The sequence below is a fragment of the Gossypium hirsutum genome, chromosome A08 (assembly GCF_007990345.1).
Source record: "Gossypium hirsutum isolate 1008001.06 chromosome A08, Gossypium_hirsutum_v2.1, whole genome shotgun sequence".
NCBI classification, from domain to species: Eukaryota; Viridiplantae; Streptophyta; class Magnoliopsida; order Malvales; family Malvaceae; genus Gossypium; species Gossypium hirsutum.
The window spans coordinates 126,995,937-127,007,395 of NC_053431.1; the positions used below are offsets into that span (position 1 = coordinate 126,995,937).

The following is an 11,459-nucleotide window of genomic DNA, read 5'->3' on the forward strand; positions in this document are numbered from 1 at the left end:
AAAGAAGTTATAAAAACGACAGCAAATCATATAGTATTTTATTTATATTTAAATATATATATAGTGTGAAATATAAATTACGATTTTTTTTAAAAAAAATATATTATTGTTGAAAGCATGATTTTTTTTTTTTTTGTAATGGTATTACATCTTATCTAATCATTGCGATCGAGAAATAAACTTAAGAAATGCCTTAAAAGAATCTCTTAAGACTACCTTTCGAAAGTATTTTAAGATTCAATACTTAAAAAGGACCCTAATTATTAATAGTCATGCTTGACTCCAACCATAAATTTTATTTAAAATGATTGAAAGTACATTCAATTGTCACCTTATAGTAATAAACCATTTAACCACTTGTCTTGATTCACCCATAACAATTTGACATGTAAGACCTTGAGACAAAGCTGTTACAGAAAATGGATCCTCTCTCACCTTCTGTCACTCCAAATTCGATATCCCTTCATCCTCGACTACCCTATCTAATGATCCTCTGCCTTATATTAAACAAAAAAAGCATACATCTCCATCATCATCTCAGCCTTGTTGGGTTATCCCATCCAAAAATGTCAATAGTTATTACACAAAAGAAGTTTTGGTGGTTCAGTACGTTCATCCAGTGAAGACTAAGGACGGATGGAGAGCCGTAGGAAGGATGAAGGCATTAAGCTCTGAGATCAGAGGCCATTGAGTGTTGGCCGAAAAGTGCTTGATACACTAGCTTATAGATGACGGCTTGAGGCTTAAATACGCTGGTAAGTCGTAGCAACTGGCGTAAGCACAGTGACGCTACAACATGTAGGAGACTCCTTGGATTGGGCTTACACAATCTGTATGTGGGTTTTTAAGAACAAAGTCTTAACTGTCAAACCATAAAATCTCCATAATTATCAGTTTAAAATAATAATAATAAATGCAAAATTAAAGAACCAACATTGAAAGTAAAGGATGGTGAGGGGTCCCACCTGGTATTGGAAATCCCAGAAATGGTTTCAGGTTCATGCACCTTCCAATTCCAAAGCAAGCAAATGTATTATTTCAATTATATAAATTATACATTTTTTTATTGATTCCCAATTTTAAATTTATTTTTTGTCACAATATATAAATCATTTCTTGCTTTTGCTTCTTCAACATGAACATCACCAACAACAACTTAAAAAAAAAAACACCTTTCTTCTTCCTTCATCGATCTTTACTTTATGGCAGGTTAGTGAAACTAAAAGCTTTTCACCATTGGTTTAAAATTTTCATTTTTCCCTCTTTTTGTTGAATATGAATTACATGGACTTAAAGATCTTGTTTTTATTTAATGTGTTGTGATATTTTTTCTGGGTTTTGCTTGTTTTGATTGAGTATGCATTACTTGGACTTAAAGATCTTGTTTTTATTTAATGTATGGTGATATTTTTTCTGGGTTTTGCTTGTTTGAATTGAATACTGTTACGTAGAGAAAAATGGTAGAAAAAAAAAAGATTTGTTTTTGCAAATTTCCTAATAAAAATTGTAACTTTTAGTGTTTAATTTGATTTAAAAACAAGATCTGTTAAGTTGATTATCTGTTTGAAAAATTGCAGATAGTTATATGTTAGCTTTGATATTTGCTTCCTTTTTGCTCTTTCGTGATTCGACTCGATTTTGAATTTATTTGGCTCCAATGTGATTACTGGGTACCGAAAGGGGTCTAAAATTTACCAATTGAATGAATCTTCATTTAGGCTATAGATTTTTTTTGGGATCTTGTCTATTTATTCTTAGATTCTATGTCACTTTAGTCTCGGACTCGGGTTCGAGCTTTCTAAAAGCTTCTCCATGTATTTGATTCAATTTTTTTATTTTTTTTATTTTTGTAGAATGTAAATCTATCATCTTTGTGACTGCATGATTGCTCTATGAAATGGTGATAGTTCACTACCAAGAACTACATAGATCCGACCCCTATGTTCCAATAATGGATCGCAAACAAGGTTTCGATATTGAACTTATGAGTTCTACTTCTAAAGTTGAGCATGAATTGTGGCCGTTGGATGGAATTGATTCGAAGAATTCAAAGTTTCCTTGTTGTCTAGTTTGGACACCACTCCCTGTTGTTTCATGGTTAGCACCTTTCATAGGACACGTTGGGATTTGCCGAGAGGATGGAGCGGTTCTTGACTTTTCGGTATCGAATTTTGTCAATGTTGATGGTTTTGCTTTTGGTGCTGCAGCTCGATATGTTCAACTCGATAGAGAAAAGGTACATCCCTTCCTGCACATGAGAGCATAGTTACTAGATTTGTTCATTGGCCGGGCTATTCGCTCAAGTTTGAAGGTTCGTCCAAAATTTGTTTTGGGTGAAAATATTAGGTTCAAAAAATGGGCTTGGATAAAAAAAGTTCCGTTTAAAATATGGATCAGGTTCAAGCTTCAACATTCAAGCTTTGACCCATAATTACCTCTAGTTATAACCCTTCTCGTATGTGAGTTGGTTTTTCTCATTAACTACTTTGTCCTGTTGGATATAGTGTTGCTTTTCTCCATAAATACCTCTAGTTATAACCCTTTTCTGTATGTGAGTCGGCATTAACTACTTTGTCTTGTTGAATATAGTGTTGCTTTCCTCCCAACATGTCCGGGCATACGTGCAAGCAAGGCTACCAACATTCCGAGTACGGGACTGCAATCACATGGGACGATGCGTTACGGTCGAGCGCACGTAACTTTGAGCACAAGAGCTACAACCTCTTCACGTGCAACTCTCACTCGTTCGTAGCCAATTGTCTCAACCGACTTAGCTACGACGGATCGATGGATTGGAACATGATAACCGTGGTGGCTTTAGTAATTATCAAGGGGCATTGGGTCAATAACATGTCGATAATAAGATCATTCCTCCCTTCCACGGTGGTGCTTTGCCTCGGGTTAGTATCAGTCGGCTGGCCCCTTTTGGTTGGATTGTTCTCATTCTCTATACTTCTAATGGGGTGGTTTCTATTGGGAACTTATTGTTTCAAAACGTTATTGGAAAGATAGAGGTGTCGTTTTCATTGAAGTTGAAAATTTTTTGGTTGGTTGAAAGTTGCATACCATATTTGATTCATATAATATTTTCAATGGTTATTTTTTATTTTCATTTTACCCTTATAACTACATTCAAATCTAAACACATAATCATTTTAATTTTACTGTAACAAATGATATTGTCTGTCATTATTTTTAATCTTATCTAACCTAATTTCACCCTTCATTCAAATGGAACTACAATCACTCGTATGGATGGATGGGGTTTGTGCTTCCACATTATAGGATTAATATTTTATATATTGGTAGTGTTTTATTTTTTTACAAGTAGCTTTAAAATTTTGTGTGGTTTTTTATTTAAATATTATTATATTTTTATAGGATACTTATCAATTCCCTCGTCTAATTGTGGAGTTTAAAAGTTCCATCAGCAATGTACCAAATATTATTTTTATCTAATATGTAATATATAAGTAAAAGTGAATTTATACTATAAGTCAGATTGCATTTTGCCTCCTTTATTCAAGAAATGAATAAATTAATCTTTATATATTATATCAAAGAATAAAATGGTCTTTTCTGTTAAAAAAATTATATATTTGTATTGTTAAAAATTAACTTGACTGACGGATTAACAAAATGACAAGTTGCATATCATATGTATCTCATGTTGATGTACAAGACTCAATTTTTAACCGTAGAAATGAATGAAATTTTTAACAGAAAAAATTCATTTTTACTTTAATCTAATGTATAATGATTAATTTGCATATTTTTTGCGTAGAGAGATAAAATGTAATCTGACTCTTAATATGAGGGCTTCTGTGATACTTTTACTGTAATTTATATTATATGAATACTTTTACTGTAATTTATATTATATTTTAAAGTTAATTTTTAAAATTATGAAAAAATTATATAAAATTATAATTTATTTGTTGTGAGAAGGTTGATTTTTTTAAAAGAAGTTTCCGAGCTGCTCCTCAATGAGTCGATGAAATGTTTGAGTACTTGAAAATTGGAATAAAAATTTACATTAAAACAAACAGTGCGTACACATGGAGACCTCTAGGGCGGGCCAGTTGGTGAGGTGGGCGGGGGAATCCAGCAAACTGCAAAGGGAAGTAAAAGAGCACGTGGGAGGTAAAGTTTGTTAGAGATGTCACATGATATCCACGAATCTCCCAATTTTTAATTTGCCTTTTCAACAATGGAAGACAACACCCCATCCCTTACATGTTCTTATCATTTAACTGGTACTACTAAATCACAAACTTTATAAATTATATTACAATATATAGATGTTTCAAGAACAGTCTCACCTTGTGGTTTGTGCTTCTTTTTTAGGGCAATGAGCTTTGCTTTTGTTGTTCTTAGTTAATGAGGATTGATGAGTGAGTAATTAATTTTTGGTTTATTTCTGTTTTTAGTCCCTATGCATTGCTGAAATTTAGGGTTTAATACTTTTAATTTGTAGTTAAGTTGATGATATTTATTTATTTATTTATACTGTTATTTAGTCCAACAATAAAAGTTACTTTTAGATGTTAACTGAATGTTTATTGTTGTTTTAAAATAAATTTCAAGTTATCACTTATTTTTAAAAGTTTACTATTAAAGTAGAGATATAGATGTATGTCAAGCAATCACAAAATAAAATGAAATAACCTAAGTAAAATTTGCACATTGCAATACACGAACTCAAGTATTAAAGTTCCAGTACGGTGGCCCCATAAAATAGTTTAAATTAGTACGTAATAAAAGTATAATTTACTTTTAAAAATTAATAAAATTAGATTAATCCTTTAAAAATAATTATATAAGTTAATATGTATTAAGTATGCAAAGTGATTATTGGTAATTTCATAGAACTAAAGATGTTATCATTTTAGAATTTAAAAATGATAGAAAATATTTTTGTTGGTTTTAGAAACCCAATTAATTTAGATGATAATTAACAAGTAACAATCATTATTAGTTTAAAGATAAGACAACATCACTTATTGGGTTATTGCACACAAATTGAGTTATGGTGGTTGGCAGATACAAAAGTAATTTTGCCATGATTTCATATCAACCCAAAACTTCAATGCTGTCAAACAAAGATTAGTTCTTTTACCAATAATGAGTAACTAAGGTAATAAAATGATATTAACCCAAGTAAAGATTTCACTTCACCATTGGCTATGAGATTTGACATTAAACTATGCATACAACTTGTTAAAAAATTATATATATTTTGTCATCTTGCCAAAAGGGAAAATCCCAACACTAATGATGGAATCTCAAGTGAAGCTAGAAGACAAAGTCCTTTCCCAATATAGCCATTCTAATTTTCTAACCATGAAATCTCTTACATAACTTAGAAGTGAGCATATTTATTATTATTATTATTATTATTTTATTTTAAGGAAATCACGAAAACACAAATTACTCACTTGTTGGTTCAAAAGTCCCCAAAGGGCATATATGTCTATAAAAAATAATGTGTATATATGTCATACTATTTTTTATCAATCTGGTATGCTTAAATTTAAAATTTGGTCCCTATATTTTAATTTGACATGATTTATTTTTTTAACCATAATATCATTAGTTACTCTAAGCAGATAATAATTATATTTAAGATAAAGTATTTAAGTAATTTTTTTCTTAAAAACCCTCCTTCCTACAAGGAAAAAAGTTGTTAAAATAAAATTCAAGTCCTTATAGTTTTAGTATACATTTAGAATTAAGAATCATACTTTTATTTTCAAAATTTTAGTGTCTTTGCTTTTTAAATTTAAAAATTTAGGTCAAATTGATAATATTGTTCAAATTCTTTTGTTAAATTTACTGAAGTGACATTGTAAAATAAAAATATATTTATTTGGTAGTTATGTAATAAAAAAAATGATGTTTTCATCAACTTGAATTCAACAAAAAAAATTGTAATGGTGTTATTCACTTGTAATTTTCAAAATCTAAAAAAGTAGAGGAGTAAATTCATAAAAGTAAAAGTAAGATATTGAATTACAAATATATAAAGAATACATGAACTTATAATAACAAAGAAAAAGTCATGGAAGAAGTGTTCTTAAAAAAATAAAATCCACATTATTGATTTAATCAAAATTGATAAGGTGACTAATGATGTAATAAAAGTATAGATGTTAAACTATAGGGACTAAAACTCTAATTTAAGCATAATAAAAGTACCAAAATCATAATTTGATCCATATATATGTATATACAAAAGCCCCATTCTCTTAAGCTTTGTCATTTAGTCTCTTTTCCTTCTATATGAACTCAAAAGCCTCCATTTTTTTCCTTCATCATCAACAACAGGCATGGACTCAGCGGAGCCACCCCCTCACGGCCTAACCAAAGAAGAATACACCGAGCTTAAGCCATTGATCCAAACATACCACAAATTCGAGCCAATACCCAACACATGCACGTCCCTCATAACCCAACGCATCGACGCTCCGGTCCGAGCCGTATGGCCATTCATTCGTAGCTTCGAAGCACCTCAAAAATACAAGCACTTCATAAAAAGCTGCAATATGAGCAGCGGCGACGGCGGTGTAGGAAGCGTTAGGGAAGTCACCGTCGTTTCGGGTCTACCGGCGTCGGCGAGTACGGAGAGGTTGGAGATGTTGGATGATGAGAAGCATATATTGAGTTTTAGGGTCGTCGGTGGTGAACATAGGTTGAGGAACTACCGGTCGGTGACGTCGGTGAGTGAGTTTAAAGAGGAAGGTAAGGTTTATACAGTTGTTTTGGAATCTTATATCGTTGATATACCGGAAGGGAATAGTGGAGAAGATACGAAGATGTTTGTGGATACGGTGGTGAAGTTGAATCTACAAAAGCTTGGGGTTATTGCAATAGCCGGTTCAGTTCATGGACATGATTGAATATTATTGTTAAGGGGTGGTTTTTGTGAAGATGATGTTGGGTTTTTTATTGATGGGATGGTAAAAGTATGTAATAAAAGTTTGATTTTATTTCTTTTTAAGTAAATTAGTATTTCTACTAAATCCATCTTTTCTCTTTCTTTTTTTTTTTAATTTTATTATTTTTTATAGTTAAAAATTAGTCTTAATTTATACGTATGTCACCTGAGTATTCTATTAGTTGCGTAACTTTTTAACAAAAAAAATGAATGAGCTTTTAATTGAAATAACTAGTTTATTCTTTGATCCAATGTATAAAAATTAATTTATTTATTTTTTAGATAAAAACATATAATTTGGCTTCTAATATATTAATCTTTATGATACTTTGGTGAATGTTCAATATTATTGTATATCTTTAGGTTTTATTTTGAGTGATTGAATGTTTAAACTAGTAATTTTTTTTTTGAAAATTATGAATAATTTAGATTTTGTATTAAATATTGATCGGTAATTAATATTTATATATAAAAGGGTTATATTATAATAATAAATTGGCTTGGGATGGGAAGTGGTGAGTTGTATTTTTTAATTAAAATTAAATGTTTCATGAATAAAAAATATAAAAAATTAAAGTTTATTTGAATAAAAAAGAGAGCATAAAAACAGGTACGACCTTACAAGTTTAATCTCTTCAAATATTAGAAAATTAGTCGATTGAGTCTTAACTTGATAAGTATTAGTATTGTTGTCAGTGTAAAAAAAATATGGATTCGAGTGCGTTGAAATGTATTACCCTTAAGGGTTGGAGAAGAGTTATGGGTAGTTCTAGGCATTGTATTTTAAGATTCTAATTTATATTAATTAATGTTGAGATAAAAAGAGAAATAAATTATAAGTTTTTGGGTGCTAAAATAAGTTACTATTTTTTTAAGGTTTCAAGAAAAAAAAGTTTTTTATAATCATCTAACTGTCATATTTCATATTATATTTATAAAAATCATGCATGTTAAATTAGACGCATTTATTTTACATAAAAAATTGTCAACTGTTCAATAAATATTAATATATACACAATCGATATGATAGAAGCATTAGATTGATTCAAAAATTTATATACATGACAAGTATGACTATATCAATAAATTTAACGGTTAAATTATTAAAATATTAGTAATGTAAATGAAATCTCCCGTACATTTGGATACTTGAATTCACAAGAATTGGTTGTATATAGTACAATTTATGGGTGATGGTTTAAGTAGGTGAAAACATGGTGTGGATTTCAAAGTCAACCCAAAATTCAACATCAAGAGGCATGAAAAGATGAAAGTCAAATACATTTTTCAAAAATGTGAGCAATAAACTTGTGACTATCAAACAAATCCCATTAAAATAAAGCTTCTCTTTCATGTATTTTCTCAAACCCCATCTTAGCCAATTACTACTATTCATATATGTGTGTCAATGGCATAAATAAAGCTTTCATGGATTTTCTTTTAAAGAGATAAAATCCTAACTTTTCTTTTCCGTGATGCTATCACATTAATTTTGATTCAAGAAAAAAATGAGTGGAGATCAGCTTTTTTTCTCTTTCCTTTTTTAATTTTATTATTATTCATGTTTCTTTTATTATAATTATAATATTTTTATGGCACAAGTTTTAAGTTTTATTTTTGTCGAGAAAAACAAAATTTAGGAAATTAAATTACATTCGAACATTTCCTTAGATTTATCATGGGGGAGCTCTACTGTCATATTGATACCTTTTGAACCACTGTGTACCATCTTAACAATCCGATCCGTAATTTGATTAGTACAAAATTAAGTTTTGTTCAAATTAAAAATGATATTCAAGTAAAACTTTCTGGATGTTTATATATTTTATGTAAGTGTTGATAGGATGTGCAAATATTGTAGGATAAATTTGTTAAATCATGATTACATTGAGGAAATGTGTAAATGTTGTGGGTTAAATTTGTTAAATTAATACCAAATTGACATAATGTGCAAATTTTAAGAGATGATTCTGTTATTATATCAATATTGTATATGTAGCATTAGAGTTGTCCATGGGCCGGGTCGGGACCCTATTCCAAAAAAAGTTTAATGTCCAAGTCCACTTTTAGGCCAACCCGGTCAGTCCAAAAAGTCTATTTTATTGTTAAAAAATAATAAAATAATATGTTTTTAATTTATATTTTATATCTTTTATAATTAAATTTAAAATATTAAATATTTTTTATTATTTAAATTGAATTCTTGTTGAGTTGAGGTACAAAAATCCTTATCCAAGCTTGACCCAAGTCAGGTTGGACGGGCTACTTAACCCTTGAATAGGTCTATGTAGAATTACGTAAAACATTAATGTTTTGATTAATTGTTCTTAGTTTCTCACTTTCGAAATTAACAATGACAAAACCTGCTCTGACTTTTTTAGAGAGACCGATTTACTCAATATTGAAATTGAGAGGGATCAAAGAGGTATTTTTACCTCACATATGTATGGTTTAAACATGCCATGGGTCCCTGTACTATTCACAAATTTAAAAGTTAGTCCTATACTTATATTTCTATAAATTTAGTCCCTTTACTTTTTGGATTTCAAAATTCAAGTCCAACTATTAATACAATTAAAATTATTTTGTTAGATTTAGGTTCATTATATTGTCATTTTTTTCAATTATACTACTATCAAGTGATTTTTTTATAATTTCAAAATGTCACACCAACCAATTTAACAAAAAAATAATAATGTTAACAATTAGACCTAAATTTTAAAATCTAAAAGATAAAATGACTAAATTCTTATAAATAAAAATATAGGGACTAAATTCTAATTTTATTAAGAATATTTAGACATATGACATATTTTTAACACACACATATATAGAAGGAAGGTGTGACATTTTTAAAATGTGGGTAGGGAAGTATTTGTTGGGTCTAGACCTATTTATGGGCTGAGCTACTCGTCTAAGCTCCATGGCTCGATTGAAATTTGGTAGGATTTGAGTAAAAATATTATATTTAAAAAATAAACTTAGACAAATGAATAAACCCATTTAAAATATGTTCAACGATCGAGCCTGACCAGAACTATATTGTTTTCTTAAATTTGTAATATTTTATATTATGTTATTTTTGTATATTATGTAATTTATAATACATAAAAATTAAATCTATAGTAATATATAATACTACTATAATGTAAACAATTAAAATATTAAAAATTATATATAAAATTATAATAAATAAAAAATATTAAAATATAAAATATTTAAATATTTAAATAAAATAAGATAAATATATATTTAAAACAATATAAATTTAAATTAACTATTTATAAATATAATTGGGATTAAAAAAATTTTAAATTTATATTTTAAATTAAACTTATTTAAATAAATATAAAATATATTAATATAATGGACTAAATGGACTGATAAACACCTAAAGTTGGGTTTGATCTTAAAAGGCAAACAACACTCGCGGCCTTCGAGTTTAGACCCATTAAACTAAAGTATTGTTGCTTGCTCCAACTTTTCTTCCCACTGCTTATAAAATCGCTCTCTGTATGCCATCTAGGGCTTCCTTTTCCATACTCTCACAAATGGCGACAGCCGCCAATGCAAATATGGTGGCCAGACACTTCCCTCTTCCGGTGGTTGGCCGCCTTTTCTTGCGGTGAAGCCAAGCGTCCTCGTGTCGAGAACGCCTTTTACGGTGGTTTCTGATTTAGTGTAATTTTTTTGGTTTCCCTCATCGTAGCATGTATTATTGTATATAGTAGAAATTGATTGATATGGATATGATGGGTGTAAAGTAAAAGGTCTGAGCAAAAGGGAAAAAGCTTATGCTGGTAGTTGATAATGGCGTCGAAATTAAAAGCAAAGGGAGAGGGCCCTAGTCCTTGTTTTAAAGTCATTGCAGTGCGACTCGCGCAACCTCTCCAACAACAAAATTCAAATATGCCCAAAGCTTATTAGCAATGGCTGTTGATATGGGTTGAAATAAAAAGGCGTGGGCTGTGTTTTTAGTATTAAACACTAGCCTAGACTTCTCCCTACATATCTAATCAGTTGCCTCATCATAATGCTTTTTCCCTTTGCGTTTGATCAAAAATCTTCATTGCTGATCCATTGCAATCAATCGATTCCCCCCCCTCCCTTTCTTGTCGTGCGTCTTTTACTTGTTTTTCATTCATTGCTGAGAATTTTTGACGTTAATGATGATACGTGTATATATGTTCTGAATTTGATGCAGTGTTAAGGAGGATACATTGAATTGCAGATGAAAGGCATTGGGGAATTGCATGTGGGTTAGATTGTTTTGCTCAAAGCTGTAAATGGGAGGGTAGGGTTCGAGTCTGGTTGAATTTGGGTGCTTTTGCATTTAGATCATTCAAAATTGAGGTTTAGGATTTTTGAGTCAAGTTATAATGTATTTCCTGAATTTGGTCCATTCAAGTTGAAGTTTTTTGGATAAATAATAATTTATTGAAGTTGATAATTTTGCTACTTGTACGAAGTTGAGGAAAATTGTCCCAAACTGTAAAAGCAACTAACTATTAATCCATATTTG

General features: G+C 29.9%; 2 protein-coding genes and 1 long non-coding RNA gene across 4 annotated transcripts; all 3 read left to right on the forward strand.

The window, feature by feature from the left end:
• The first annotated feature begins 297 nt into the window (after nucleotides 1-297).
• Nucleotides 298-3,106, forward strand: LOC121204797 (protein REVERSION-TO-ETHYLENE SENSITIVITY1). 2 transcript variants are annotated; one of them, XM_041075343.1, is made up of 3 exons: nucleotides 298-755; nucleotides 1,854-2,236; nucleotides 2,590-3,106. In XM_041075343.1, the coding sequence occupies exons 2-3, from the start codon at nucleotides 1,898-1,900 to the stop codon at nucleotides 3,010-3,012; spliced, it is 762 nt and encodes a 253-aa protein (XP_040931277.1). In that variant the 5' UTR covers nucleotides 298-755; nucleotides 1,854-1,897; the 3' UTR covers nucleotides 3,013-3,106. The 2 variants fall into 2 exon arrangements, with proteins under 2 accessions (XP_040931277.1, XP_040931276.1); XM_041075342.1 differs by lacking the exon at nucleotides 298-755 and adding an exon at nucleotides 912-1,209.
• A 3,047-nt stretch (nucleotides 3,107-6,153) lies between these two features.
• On the forward strand, nucleotides 6,154-7,022 carry LOC121204798 (abscisic acid receptor PYL2). The gene has a single exon (XM_041075344.1). It carries the CDS (start codon nucleotides 6,330-6,332, stop codon nucleotides 6,897-6,899), a length of 570 nt encoding a protein of 189 aa, XP_040931278.1. The 5' UTR covers nucleotides 6,154-6,329; the 3' UTR covers nucleotides 6,900-7,022.
• Nucleotides 7,023-10,371: 3,349 nt separating this feature from the next.
• On the forward strand, nucleotides 10,372-11,387 carry LOC107932865 (uncharacterized). Its single transcript, XR_001693496.2, has 2 exons — nucleotides 10,372-10,618; nucleotides 11,142-11,387. It is a non-coding gene; the product is annotated as an uncharacterized lncRNA (long non-coding RNA).
• The last annotated feature ends 72 nt before the right edge of the window (nucleotides 11,388-11,459 follow it).

What these genes read in the sequence shown, in the direction of transcription:
- LOC121204797 (XM_041075343.1), top strand. Translation starts at nt 1,898, where the DNA reads ATGGTGATAGTTCACTACCAAGAACTACATAGATCCGACCCCTATGTT. An exon ending in TTCAACTCGATAGAGAAAAG is followed by an intron (nt 2,237 to 2,589) that starts GTACATCCCTTC and finishes TGTTGAATATAG; the next exon opens with TGTTGCTTTCCTCCCAACAT.
- LOC121204798 (XM_041075344.1), top strand. Translation starts at nt 6,330, where the DNA reads ATGGACTCAGCGGAGCCACCCCCTCACGGCCTAACCAAAGAAGAATAC.